At 37.4% G+C, this 15,555-nt stretch overlaps 1 protein-coding gene across 9 annotated transcripts in view; it reads right to left on the reverse strand.

Annotated features, from left to right (window-relative positions):
* Positions 1-15,555, reverse strand: part of rasal2 (RAS protein activator like 2) — a 421,164-nt gene that overhangs the window by 170,235 nt on the left and 235,374 nt on the right. For 7 of the 9 annotated variants that reach the window (XM_073063632.1, XM_073063630.1, XM_073063629.1 and 4 more), the window contains one exon: positions 5,749-5,846. In XM_073063632.1, the coding sequence (XP_072919733.1) occupies positions 5,749-5,846 (98 nt within the window). Of the gene's footprint in view, positions 1-5,748; positions 5,847-15,079; positions 15,267-15,555 lie in introns of all 9 variants that reach the window. The other 2 variants (XM_073063633.1, XM_073063635.1) reach the window with 1 other exon arrangement.

The raw sequence follows: 15,555 nt of genomic DNA on the forward strand, positions 1-15,555 counted from the left end.
GTCTAGATGGTAATGTATACATATTTTGATAATAAATTTACTTCAAATTTTGAAGAATACAACATTCTATAACCCAGTAAATGTGTTAGTTTTGGTAGCAACAACTAGAAGGCAAAATTAAATTGTGAACCTAAAAGACAATGAAAATTTCAGATTTCTCTTCTAAGCCTGCCTTAAACAGAATATCAATGGTACTCACAAGTTGAAAAATTAAGATAAATTCCAAACCCTTATTAATATTCCAGCAGCAAACACATTCAACTAAGTGCCTGGAGAGTATGGGTTTGGGTTCTCATGCAATATCCAATATTGAGTATTGGTCACAAATCAACAAGAAGTTTCATATATAAACAAGGGCAACACATGCAAAGTGCCAGAGGTACTTGGTATTATTTATTAGAGTGAACTCAAACAATAATTTTAAAGACAGAGAGAAAGCCAACATTGACATTAATACAGCCAAAAATAGCCAAAAGATGTATTGGTGGAGTGGAAAGCAGCAGAGACAAAACAACAACGATCAGCTTTGATTTTCATATGGAAAGAGAAAAGAATACAGCAAACAATAAAACTCCCCATCCAGGATATGCTCGCTTCTTGTAATTACCATCAGGGAGAAGGCAGAGGAGCCTGAAAACCCAAAGCTCAATAATTCTTCCCCTCCACATCAGATTTATGAATAATCCATGAATACTACCTCATTGTTTTCTTGCATTCTTCATTTACCGTATGTAATTTACAGATTTTTTTTACCTTTGCACTGTACTGCTGCTGCAAAACAACAAATTTCACTCAAAATATCTCGTGTCAGTAATAAGAAATATAATTCGGATTCTTCTCCAATCTACTGGACATGGGATTTAATATTGTAAATGTAAAGAACATCAGACAAATGAAAGTGTTGATTTTAATTGTGTAATTTCAAGAAATACATCTTCCAATTTTTTTTAAAAAAGGATAAGAATACCAATCATCAGGAGTTAGAAATTGATTTACTGAAAATGTACAAATCTGATATCACTCCTGCTATGAATGCAGAGATTACAATAAAGTATCACCAGAGAATCTTGTGGGGAAAATATCCTATGAGAAGATATTCAACGGAACTGGTCCTACATTTTCTACAGATGATCTCATTGAAACATACAAAATGCTGAAAAACAATCAAAAAACTGCAGAAGCTGGAAACTGAAATAAAACAAAAAATGCAGGGAATATCCAGCAAATGCAAGTAAATTGCTGCCTCACTTGAAAGGAGTGTTTGAGTTCCTGGATGATGGGAAGAGAAGAGGTAAAAAGAAAGCCAGCAAGGCATTCCTTATAGTTGTAAAAGTAAGAAGAAGAGTAGGTGTAGCAAAAGATAGAATGAACTGGAAAGTCACAGAGAGCATGGGAGAATGCCAAAAGGGAAAGTGACATTATACTTGGCAATGGTTTCCCATTGAAGGTGGCAGGAATTACAGAAGATGTATTGAGCATGGAAGGTTGTAATGTGGACAACAAGGACCAGTGAATGCTCTGCTTGTGCTAAGTGGAAGGAAAAGAGACTGAAGCTGAAGTGTGGTAAGTGGAACTCATAGTAACAATGTGGGGGGGGAGACACGGTTAAGGTGGAAGTAAGGCATCTCACAAGCACTGTTTTATTTTGTCTTATTAGAAAAGTTATGACAGAACTATTGAAACTGGCAAAATGGAAGTAAAAATGAGGTGAAGCTAGAGGGGGAGAAGTTGTTCCTAAAAAAATAAATATGGATCTTCAGGCTCCTTTACCTCCTCTGCAATGTTAGTAACGAGAATAGGCCATGTCTCAGTTGGTGAGGGTCCTCAGTAATTGATACTGTCTTCTTGAGGCACTGCCTCTTGAAGATGTTCTCAGTGGTGAGATTGGAGCTGGAAGAGTCTTTTTCAATCCTGCACACTGAAGACCTCTTACAAGTTGTCAATTCAACCAGTCAGAATGCTCTCCACCAAGTATCAAGAGAAATTTGCAAAAGGTTTTCGTGATGTAACAAATCTCTTCAAACTCCTAATTAAGTAAAGCCACTTGGGTGTCTTCTTCATGACTGCATCAATATGTCAGCCCCCATGAGAATGTTGATGCCCAGGAACTTGAAGCTGTTCACCCTTTCTACTGCTGACCCTTCAATGAGGACTGGTGTGCTTTCTCCTGATTTCCCCTTCCTGAAGTCCACAATCAATTCCTTTGTTTTGATGACATTGAGTATGAGATTATTGTTGCAACACCACTCAATCAGCTGACCTAATTCACTCATGTACGCCTCCTGTCACCATCTGAGATTCTGTCAACAACAGTGGTACCATCGGTGAATTTATAGGTGCCATTATAGGTGTGCTCTGCTAAGCCACACAGTCATGTCAAGAGACAGTAGATGGGAAGATAATGTTTAACACCAAGCTGATAAACAGCAGCCTGACATATGTTTGCTGTTTTCTGAGTCCCCCAAAGCAAAGTTTATTTGCTATGTTCTTAAATTTTTTTAACATAGAAGATAAATTAATTTTAAAGGAACTTAACTTTTCTTCAAGTCCATAATTTACAATGGTAACATTTTGTTGTAACTATATCAGCAATTCAACCAGTTGCAGTAAATCAAAAGAGGCTTTGGATGTTTGGGACTGAGGATGGTCTTGCATAATTTTTGCAGACAAAAAGTGCAGAGATGAAATCAGTATTTGCAATTCTCACTGACCTTTGAGAGGAGCTATCAAGGAAGTGCATGATGCTCTCTACTGATCTCAGGAGTGTGCATTGCTGTGCCTGAGCAATCATTACCAGGATTAATTATCTTCTACTGTTTTCAACTAAGATCCCTTTTGTTTAAAGACTCATCTGTCCATGTAGCAATCACCTTGGGTCACATCTCAGTTTACATAACAACAACTTGGGTCCTTTTGACTCAAAAATTTAATATGATTTGCAATAATTCTGCCATTTCTTCCATTACATCACTTACCACCAGTCCTCATCGAGGGATCAGTAGGGGAAAGAGTGAGCAATTTCAAGTTCCTGGTGTCAACATCTCTGAAGATCTATCCCGGGCCCAGAATATTGATGCAATTATGAAGGAGGCACGAAGCGGCTTTATTTCATTAGGAGTTTGAGGAGACGTAGTATGTGACCAAAGATACTCACAAATTTCTACAGATGTACAGTGGAGAGCATTCTAACTGGCTGCATCTCTGTCTGGCATAAAGGGGCTTGGCATCTAAGCTCAGCTTGCAGCCATACAACCACTCAATGTTTTGGGGGGGGGGGGCAGGAAAAATAGAGGGAGAAGTGGGGAAGGAGGGCTGCGTGGAATTGTGGTAAATCCACAAGGATGCTGGCTTGAATTATGATAAAATATCAAGTAAAAGGTTACTTTGTAATCCTGTTAAATTGATCGCATTAACTGACAATACTAGCTTACAGCAATTGTTACCCTTACTGCTCAGAAAGTAATGTTCACCTATTAAAAACAAGGTTACACATGTACGTTCAACAGTAATTAACAGTTTGATGCAAATAACCCAGATCAGATTTGCAAGTCAGCATAGAGAGTATTTAAGATCAGAATGTAGCATGTAATAAAACAGATTAATTGCACTAGTTTGGTATATACAGTACGGCAATTTTATATAGATATTAATTTGTCTAAAACTCCAGAAAATATCTGTATCCTTACTGATTGCTTCTCACCATCACAAAAGGAATTAAATGTTAAGGTACAATATGACTAAACATCAGTGCCTGTGAAGTAGTTCATGAGAATTTAGATGATATGCTTTCACTGAAGTGCAGAAGTATCATATATCCCAAGGACAATTGTATGAAATCTGATCTCTCCTTTGAATGACACAAGGTTGAATTGAAATAATACACTGATATTAATCAGGGAATATCAGTGGTAGATACTGTATATTCCTGGAGAATTTTAAGAACTCAAATTGTTTTACAAAATATTTTGAATGGAATTAGTGGATGCAATGCAGAAACATGGAATATTTTGTGGTAGTGGAGTACAAATGACTAGGGATCTTCAGCAGTGTGAGCAAATATAAAGACTTTCCACTGAAACCACAACTAGTTTTTTCCCAAAATCCTTAGGAATGTCTTGTATGGAATTCTGTCAATACATTCAATTGATTATTTTAGGGAAGTGAGGACTACTGTAGATAATATAGTCCACTATATTTTTCTGAGGTAATATTTAACTGCTGGCTTTAAAATATAACTTCTGAACACAATTCCAGTGATAAGTCTTGGTCTGCTTTGTTTTAGTTGATCTCACTCAAAAATTATTAGCAATTTGATGAAGGGAAATAAACAAAACATCCACATTTTCAGTGACTGATTGGGATCCTATATGATTTCACACTTGTAACAACCAGCCTACTATGTTTGGTCACAATGGATCCCCACATATCGTGTTAATATTTGGTTGAGAATACAGCTACAGAACAAGTAATTTTAGTGCTGACAGTGGCTAAACAAATGAACCTGCAAGCAACCTTGATTCCAAGGGGAACAACACAAAATTAAAAATGAAAAATTAACTAAATACTCAGTAAAGTTAACTTCTGCTTCTCAGGCTTCCCTATCTGTTCTTTAACCCATGCTTAACAACACCAATTCCTGCAAGCACACCAAATCATCTTGGGAACCTCGTGTGACATTTCCTTATTCTATTCCTTTATGGAAGTCAAAGAGTCATCTCAGTGATAATCTCAAAAGAACCCAAATCAATATTCTGTCTTACAAGTGGAATTGTAATGTGGAAGCTTATTTAAGTGGGAAGGGAGCTGGGAAAAATGTTACTGCTTGGTTCCCCGAATCCCTGAAGTCAAATATGCTAAATTGGAACTCCTTGTGGTGTTACACTGTAGCTTGTTTGAACCCCTTCAAAAGAAAGTAGTTGTTCTGTTTTAGGCTAGAAAGTTTGGGACATGACAGTTGAAAAATTCATAGTATTTTCTGACCAGACTCCTGAGAAATAAATCAATACAGTCACCCAGTGAGATGGTACCATGGAAAACACTGGCTATCGATGTACAGCAACATTCTTTCAGGTTTGGTTGCCAGAAAATCAAGCAAGGAATAGCAGAAGATAGATGCCAAGTAAGAGTTGGTGATTTAATAAGAAATGAATGCTGAATGACACTGCAATATTTTATAATCTGCACTGTAATATCCCTGCCAAGACATATGGTATTCAAGTTGTACTTCTCTGTACACCATGTTTAAAGATCACAGCTTCTAAATAATGACCAAGTGGTTTCGTTTCCTGCCTGAACAAAAAGAAGCAAACAATTCTAACATTCGAGACTAAAACATCATAGCTGAACTATTTCAATATTAATCTTCTACTTTCATGAATGACACATTTTAAGAACTGTCTCTTTAAGATAACTTTGAGTAAATAGATTTGCTATGTGACCAATCACTGATCAGTTCACCTGTTTAGGGTCAGCTAAACTGAGAGATGATTATGAAACATTAGAACAGTCTGCTCATCTGATGCAATTGAAATCCACAGTTGCCTTCTGGGACTATGCAGTTATACTGTTGGTCAATGTGAATTAGTATTTAACTATTTTGCACTTGATGAACTGTTAGTGGCATAATTGAAAAAAAATCATGGTAAATAGATCCATTAAGACATCACTTATAGTTAAAAATTTGTGCATTTATTGTAGCACATATAGGGACAAAAAGCAACATATATATTTCAATTGAGGATACGTCACCTTGAATGGGGATGTGGAATCCTCCATTCCATTTGCTTTCTCAGATGATCCTGGCCCTGATATACTCCTACGACGTGGGGAGCGGTCTCCAGGAGGCTCTGCAACATATAAATGCTTAAAGTCAGCTTCTGATTCATTTAAACACAGTACTGTTGAAGAAACAAAATGAGTTAAGATTGCTTTTGCTGAAACCTTAATATTCATCAGAATAAAGTCTCTGAATTCTCACTGGAAATGGACAGTACCACACACAGCAGGTACAATCAAACTCTTTATACCAAAAGTATCACTGCTTTGAAATTCACTTTGTAAATGAGACTACATTGCAGCAAGATGTGGGCAGGGACATGAGCCATAGAATAACTGGAGGCTAAGAATTCTCTAACTTTTGTAAGAAAGACAATTGTAAAGCAGCCTTCACAGTACTCTGGTGCCACTGGGCAATGAGTTGGCATAGTCTGCAACTTAGGAGCTAGGATGGACCCTCTGTTACACCCACTGTCAAAAACCTTTTCAATCAAGGCTAGAGAGTGCACAGGGAAAAACATGCGGAATTTCTTTCTCCCTATAATTCATAACTTAAAATTTGACATTATAAATAAATATGTTCACATTTTTTTCAGTGAAGTCTTTCATCAATGGGGTTTATGACACTCTAGAATTTACACCTTAGCTATATAATCTAGTCTACATTGGAACTGATCTGTTTATTCAGCACCACCTCAGCATCTCGAATTTTCATAGACCTCACCATAGATGTAACCTGTTTAGTGAAAAATATGTCAGACTTTGTTCACAACTTTCTCGCCTGCCAAATTCAAATTACACAAACATAATCACAGTACAATGGTGGGAAATATAGGATAATCCACACAAAAAAATTTACACTACACTTCTGTTTAATCACTAAAAGCAAGTAGTAAATCTACTTACTACCCCACCAAAAAAAGACCATCAGAAGACACTGAGAATGTTGTTCTATTCTTGACAATTATCTAGCCATGATGTGGCGTTTAAACAATTGGTTTAGTTTTACAATATTTGGTAAGCTTTTGTGTTTTGATGCTCCCATAGAAGACTAATTTTAAGACAAATGACAAAATTATTTTAATATTCCTTATGAACTTCAGGAATTTTTCCATGCTGCAGATGATCATAATGGGGACTTAAACAAAATTTAACTGTACTTTTATGATCTCAAGAGAAAGGATGTAATATGGACAATTATTTACTGTTCCTGATAAATACCTGGAGTGTGACCTATGTTGAAGGGTGATGTCATTGTAATCTTGGAGTAAATGAGAAGAGACAGAGAATATGCAATTTGCAATGTGGAACAGATAGTAAGGGGCAACACAAGTGCAAGGCCCATCAAATCGAATGAAGGATAAATGCCCAACTTCAAACTGTCTGGCTGTTATTCTTATCACAGCGATGTTGAAATAGCCTGCCAAATGATAGATTTTTTTTGGAGATAATTTTGATTGTTTTTACACACATGTAGATAATAATCGTATCACCAACAATTCCTAGAAAGTAGAAGCATTTGTGAGAATTCTATTACAAATGTTTTAAATTTCAGTTTCTGCAGCATTTTCCTCATTCTTTTCCACTTCTTGGTGGAAAAGAAAGAAAAAATCTTCCTTTCTTTGTTCATCTTCTCTTATTCAGGGTCACCCAGCTGATTCTCTTAGTTCATAATTAATGGCTTTAAGCTTTTAAAAATGTCTCCCCAGCAAAACCCTTCACTAAGGCCACTCTTATTGTTTCTTCATTTCTATAACACAGGGAAAATTGCCAAGACTCCAGAAGCAATATTTTAAAAAGTGCTTGGCAAGGACATTACTAATTATATTAAACCAAGATTGTATCAGCAAGCTTTAATCAATTCCACTTTCAATAAATACATGTATAATGAATGGCTGGAAATGCAGCCAAAATAACTTTTTGCAGAATTAATTCTGTTGATAATGTAGTAACCATTTATTTAATAAAATTTCACATTAAAATTTTGAACAACTTCATTCCCATTTGATGACAGTATAGTGTTGAGCTTGACAGAACATGAATACATAAATTGGATTAAATTGGGTTGGTTTCTTATGTCCTCAGACTCATATTGGATTAAGCTAGGCAGCTTGCTTTAAATGCAAACAGAAAGTGTTGGAAACACCCTGCAGGTCAAGCAACATGAGTAGAAATTGAATACCAGTCAATTAGCATTCAGGTCAAAGACTCTTCATCAGCAGTATTACCTATTTTTCTCTATCCACAGATGCTGCTGACCTGCTGAGTAGTTTCAGCATGTTGTTTTTTAATTTTAGATTTCCAACACATGCACTTGTCTGGGAGGTCAAGCTGTCCAAATCTGCCAAAAATATTCCAAAGTTTTTGTCCCACAACAAGGGCAATTTTGCCAGCTGCTAATGCTTGGCAGTAGACCAGGCTAATTACCAGTTTCACCACTTGCTTATAGTACTGCCAGGCTCTAAGTTGACCTGGCCAGGACCACCTAAACTTTAACACCATTGTGATATCTTGCACCTTTTTGGCAACACATCGAAATGGACAATGTGGGAAGCACTGCAAAAAGGAAGCATAATTCATAAATAAGCATATTATTGAAAAGAAATATGTGCACACTGTCTGAAATTCAAAGGAATCCAAAATATAGTACTATCTCGAGACATAGGAATTGTAGATGCTGGAAATCTGAAGCAGCTGGAAGAACTCAGCAAGTCAGACCAACACCTATAGAGGGAAATTAAAAGTTGGCATTTCAGGTCCTGATGAAAGGTCTTAACCCAAAACATCGATTGTTAATTTCCAACCCCACCTCCCCACAGATATTGTCTGTCTCACCGAGTTCCTCCAGCTCCTTTGAGTGCTACTCCATTGCCGTTTGGGTATCAATGAAGCCACTGATAGCTGCCAAATAGGTGAAGATACACACTAGACCTGCAGTCTTTCCTCTGAAACCTGGATAGTCTGAATTGATGGACCACCATCACAGCATCTGACAGGGAACAGAAGAGCAACAAACAATCTGCTGGAGGAACTCAGTGGGTCAAGCAGCATTGGTGGGAGCAAGTTAATCGTGACTTTCAGGTTGAAACTGTACATCAGCACTGAGAGCAGAGAGGTGAGATGGCTGGCATTGAGAGGTGAAGGATTCAGAGACAATTGGGGAACTGAGGAGGATTGTATGATGACAAGCAGATAGTGTCACGTAGAGGTGGTGAGCAGGGGTGGCAATGGAAGACAGTGGGAGGTGAATGATCGATGGAAATAGAGGCAAAAGCGAAAAATCAACAGTTGGAGCAAGGTTTTGTGAGGGGTGTGTGAAGGTGGGATACAGCTGCCGGAGGGAGATAAGCAGGAATCTGTAGAGGTTGATTACCTGACCCATGTCAGCCAGGACTTGTTAATTTGCCAGATTTGGATACAATAGAGTCTTTTAAGAAACTCCTGAATAGGTACATAGAGCTGAGAAAAAAAAGAGGCTAAGGGTAACCCTAGGTAATTTCTGAAGTAAGTACATGTTCGGCACAGCACTGTGGGACGAAGGGCCTGTATTGTGCTGTAGGTTTTCTATGTTTCTATTTGGATTGGGTATCAAAAAAATTAATCTAAATTCACTACCTTGAGCTGGATTAGGCTTGCCTACGGTTGGGTTAGTTCTTAACTTTATACTGAAGCACAGCCCTAGAACACTGGTTTTAAATGTCAAAGCAACTGAATTGGGGTCAGTAAAGGATGAATAAAAACGAGTCAAATGAGCCAGTGCTTCTGTTCTCTCTTTGGTGACCAGTCTGGAAGAGAGGAGAAGAAGAAACAGAAAAAAAGAAAACTAAGCAGCAATTGGTGAAAATTGATGGTAGTTAAAGGAAAGGTCAGAGTGTGGAGAATAATCTCTCTGCTATGTACAATCTGCAAGATGCAGTGTAGCCACTGACTGATGTCTTTTAGACAACACTCACATTGCAAGAACTGTAAATTCTGAAATGGGCCAGCAGAGTGGATGAACGGGGAAAATTTTCCCTTCCTGTCAGACACCATCTCTCACTGAGAACTATTTAGCCTTTCCTTCATCAACACTGCATCAAGATCTTGGAATAAATTTCTTAACAACACAAGGACAGCAGCAATTCAAGATTGCAGCTTCCCACCTTCCCAGGGACAACTTGAAAAGGGCGATAAAAATGGACAGTCACATTATCCACATTCCATGAAAATAAAATGGAGAGGGTCCATACATATAGAGCATGCACCCAAAGGTGGGAACACCGTGTGTTCATACCTGTATGCAAGTCCATGGCTCTATAAGCATATTCTTGCGCATATGTGCGTGTCTTTGCATATGTGTCATTGTGTGTGTGTGTGGGTTTCTGAGAGTATGGATAGAATGAGGAAAGTGTATAATAGCTGTAAATTAACTGTAGTTATTGTGGCCAGATCATTCACATATCAAGCAGTTGTTTGTGCTAACCTGTGAATATGTAACAGCTGCCATTAACTCTTTCGCAATAACACTATCTGTCCAATTGGGACTGAAGAAAGGTAAGAGCATTATTGAAATGAAACAGGGTAAGAAGAGAAGATAAAGTCTGGAGTTACACGATAAACAACTTCTTCTGGATACAAAACAAACAAAGATGTCAATAAAATATTCATTATTGACAGAAATGTCTCTTTATCACCAATTGATTGCCATTTCTGAAAAAATGACAATATTAAATATCAGGAAGAATTTCATTAGATGCCTTTTGTCAACTAAAAATGATGCAACATACCTTTCCTATTGCCTCATGAATAGCAACTGAAGCTGCATCTCCGTCTGTTGCATGAACTGATTACCAGATTTGATTAGCTGAGAAACCAACAACCCTGATATTACTTTTGAAATGTGAGGATCTAATACTTGTTGAAAAATTGCTGTGAAGTTTTATACCCTATTTAAACTTCATAAATTACAGCTGTATTCATCTCCACATCAAATTCAGAAAATATAGTAACAGGTCTGATTATTCAGAAATCCTGTGTATAGCATCTCTCCCACACTTCTTGGAACGTGAATCAAAGGGACGAGGTATGCAGCCAGAGCTAAAGTTAAGGCAGGGAACATGGGCAGATTTGCAGCAAGAGCCGGGGTCTTTACATATCCTTTCCCCTTTAAACTCACTAGTATTTTGAGAATTTATTTTGCATAAAGTGTAAAAATAAGTTGGATATTAATAGGAGTAATATCCAATAGTCCAGAAAATTTGGTAGTCTGTCACTCCCAATGACCTGAGTGCTGGATTATTACTAATATACCACATGCCAATGTGTATCTATAATAATGTCTAGTACATATGTCTAGCTTTGGCAAATTTGAACCAATGCAACAGCCCCCTTGGATTGAAGCTAGAGGAAAATAAAGGGCTTTACCCAGACCACGCTGTCACAGTCATTAGGATTTACATCACATTACCTGGGCCTTCTGCAAGAAAAAAAGTTACCTCTGTTTACTATAAAATCTGAGAGGTCACAGCTGTCATTGAGTTATTTTCGTAAATGGCTCTATATTGCACGTAACTCTCCGGTTCAGCCGGTGGCGTCAGTCTAGGGAAGATAGTTTCTGGCCTTGCCAAACTTGTGAAATCTGAGCAAAATCTCTTGTTTGCATGGATGCTGTGTGATTTGTTCACCTGTTACAAATCAGTACCACGAAATAACAGACAGTACACCATATGCAATTAAATGATTTAGCTTTATAATTCTTAATTCAACAAAAGGGTTAGTAAAGAAAAACAAAAAGAAAAGGGCCCATTTTAATGAAACAGTCTAATGTGCACGTTGGAGCTCACAGTTTCCCTCTCGTTGGTCCTCCATCAATTTCCCCGGGCTTCGTTGACTCCCAGCCCCACTCAAGTCCACTCTGTCCTGCTATCTATGACCTATCCTTTCTGGAGTCTTCTCTGTTCATCTCTTGCCGAATAAAGAAACCCAGATCACCTCACTCACAGGCACACAAAAAGAAAAAACACTCCCTTCATTGGACGGCGCACATTCCAAACCCCCGTTATCTCTAGTCATAACCCAACCACTGCTGTTACAGAAAAAGCATTACATTAGCAGTGAAACCTTTAAATGTTGCATTCCCAGGTTTCCCTAAACGTTCAGGTTTAGCATCAGACACCAATAAAGAGAATACACTGAGACAGTTAAGAAACCAATGGACTTTCAAAAATACAGTCACTTAAGATGCAGATGCTATCATCTGTAGTATAAACTATGACCCATTGAGTTCATCCAGCAGTTTTGTTTTATGCACCAGTAAAAGTAGTTAAACTCTTTACAACTTATATTATACCGAACACATCACATTTCTTTAAAGTGCTTTGATGAATCTACGCAAGATCTTATCTGTAATTTACTCGCTCGTCTTGACTGATGTAGATTCTTAATAGTTCATTGTAATACGGTGAAAGTCAGTTGTGTCGTCAACGTTATTACTGCAAGTTTCAGAAATGCACAACAAAAAATCTGGACAACAACAGTATCTGAGTCATCAGTGTTACTGCTTCCTCTGTTTAGTGGCTTATTGCTACCATTTCCAGAGGAGTGTGATGTATGAATCCAGTTTATTCAATTAATGGATCCATTTCCCACACAGAACCCCATTATTCAAAGCTGATTACTAATGATTAATTACTCACTATTCCCTGCAGTCGATGGGTCAGACAAATGGCTCAGGAACAAGAGCTGACTGAAATATTTTTCCAGCCAAGATTTAATACATCGTTTAATACATTAAGACTTAATACACTAAGTTATTTGTCACTTTCTAAGACTCAAACAAATCCCTTTACCAATTTGGTGTAATTAAGATAAAGAAATTACTACACTTTACAAATAAACCTTAAGCATTATGTACACCATGCTTCGATGTAGATTATGACCATGTTTGAGAGACAGAACAAGGTACTGGATTGCTACAAATACCAAATTGGCTCAGACAGCACTGTAAATACCGGTATTTCTCATATTTTGTACCTTACTGATATCTAATTTATGAAGACTGGTACAGCAAACTTTATCCTCTGAATAAGTTTTAAAACTGTTGCTCTTACAGCATATCAAGGTTATGTTCAAAAATACATCCATTGCATGTTGAAGGGGTGGCAGCCAATACAATAGCAATATTTAAGAGGCATTTAGACAGATGCACAAACAGGTGAGGAACTGAGGAATATGGATCACACGCAGGCAGATGTGCAATTAAATTCTGTATCACGGTCAGCAGGAACATCAAGACCAACAGATAGCTCCTGTGCTGCAAAGGTCTAAATGTGGAACAAAAAACATGCTCATTTCCTGGACATGAATTACAGGAAAATCAGAGATAGAGCAGAAAACAGGATAATTACCACCCTTTCAAATCTCATCACAAGAAAAGTAATCCATGGAAATCAAATCAACAAATAAATCCATACTGTTAAGTTTCCACATCCGCTTACTGCTACTCCATTATAGCTCTACTGTTCAGGTGCTGGCATACTGAGCATGAAGGTTGTACGTCAAGGTCCAGTCTTGCAGCCCACAATACACTAGGTCTATTCCAGCTGTCCCTGATATTTCATGCAACTCCTTTCCACTCTTGACTCCTTTGAGCATCTCCAGGCTGGGCATACCAACACAACACAGCTAATGTAATTGTTGACATAAAAATTAATAGTTTGCATACAAAACTGTTAATTGGATTAATCAGATTTCAACTACCAATGTAGTTGCAATTAATAACCTAATATAGTTTTAATCCAAATCAAAACAATCCCAGAGAGAAAACCAGATTGCAGATACTGGAAATCTGAAATAAAAACAGAAAATGCCAGAAATATTCAACAAGGCAGGCAAAATTTGTGCGGAAAGAAACAGAATTAATATTTCAGGTCAATCTCTTCACCAGGTTTAGTTATCGTGAAGTCATTAAGCAAAAATAACTAATAAATCTGCTTTTATAACTAATAAACAATATTATCTTACCTGCCTCACCATACTCTGCTGGTACAGTTCAGTGACCATCACAAGAAACAGGCAGATTTAAGTAATTATATATGAGGTATTTTACAGGAAATATTTCATTGCCCTGCATTAGTTTTTGATCAGAATCACAAACAGGCTCTGGTGCTTTTGCAACAAATATAGAAAAAGCTATAATTCAGCAAGAACCAACTAATATCAGAAATAGTTGAAATCAACAATTCTATTCATCTGTAAGCTGTTCGAGCTGCAGATCTCAAATTATTATTTGGCATTCTGCTTGGAAATTCATAGCTTTTATAATTCAGATTCTATAAAAGTGCATGTTCTCAGTCATTCTTTAGCCAGCAGTGAGACAATAATTTTCCAACATACTGTATGGCTTCAAATGGAAGAAACCAATGCAGAAATGGACCATTGTAATCAAGATGCTTGGACCACGGTTAGATTAGCAGAACTTCTTCCAATGATCTTTGTTTGGCTTTACTTCTCCATGGACACATGGCTATGCATTTTACATATTTTTCAAATCCAAAATTTATACCTACCCTCAGGGTATACTGGATCTGACTAAATTGTATTAAATGGACTACAACATGGGCAACTCATAATCTGTATGTGCAGTTAGAAAGTACAAACTGAATGGAACAAGAATTGGTGGGGAAGAGTTGGGGATGGAGGTTTGTGCTGGGAATTATGTATCAAACAGATTTAAAAGCAATTTCAAACTGTGACTCAGTGATGGCATTTACACATTACTCACACTTCTGGGTGAATTCTGGACATTTTATAGAAGCCATCACAAATTCCAAGTAAATTTAGTTGTAGACTGGAAATATAATTTTCTGAATTGGCAATACAAATACAAATGGAATAAATGCAAATGTTCAAACGAAGGTTAGTATTGCCCCACAAATGGTTTAGGGTGCTATGCTTTGGTTTAAAAATTAGTGAAACTAAAGTTTCAAACAAATTTTCATCAAAATTAGACCAATCAATAATTCAGCTCTTAATTCTTTTTACATGTTTGTGCCATCAATTGCTATCATGCTACCTGAGGTAAATAACTGGCACTCTACAGGCATCAACTCCCTCACTGATTGTTAGTTACATAATCACATTATCTGCTGTGATCAAAACATCTCTCATGACCAGCATTTTCTAGCAAGGAAATACTTCTGAATGTATGAGAAACTGCAGTGCTAGCAAATGTTATACTGCACCAATCTTGTTAATCAAGCAATGTGTTTGGTACACTGAACATATAAGCTTTTAAACAAAAACTCGTGAAACTCCACCAACTTACCACATGCACTGAAAGGAGAGCTGGGACTTGGCTGATCTCCGAGACAGCCATATTCGCCGGAGGCCTGCACTGTACAGTGGTGACAAAATGAAAACACCAGCGTTGACAAGGGAGTTGTTATCGAGCATGACTGCATTGGCACCGAGCTGGTACCAAGATGAGGCTGGCCCGCCGATGGAAAGAGTGGCTGGTGATGCAAATAAATCCAAGTTATAACCACTTGATGTAAGGAAGTACAGCATGTGGTAGAGTGTTAAGCAAGTGAACTCAGGTTCTTCTTCCAAGTGATGATGGATCATCTTATTCATGATTTAACACAAGTAATACCAAACTGTTACTATGGAAAATCTGTTCTCTTGAGAACCATACCCTAACTCTAATGCATACTAAGCAGATCTGAAAATTTTGTTAACAATACATTGTCTTTCAAAACATTACGTAGAAACAGAAAAAAATAGATTATCTCACTCATTCCA

The sequence above is a fragment of the Hemitrygon akajei genome, chromosome 12, assembly GCF_048418815.1.
Source record: "Hemitrygon akajei chromosome 12, sHemAka1.3, whole genome shotgun sequence".
NCBI lineage: Eukaryota > Metazoa > Chordata > Chondrichthyes > Myliobatiformes > Dasyatidae > Hemitrygon > Hemitrygon akajei.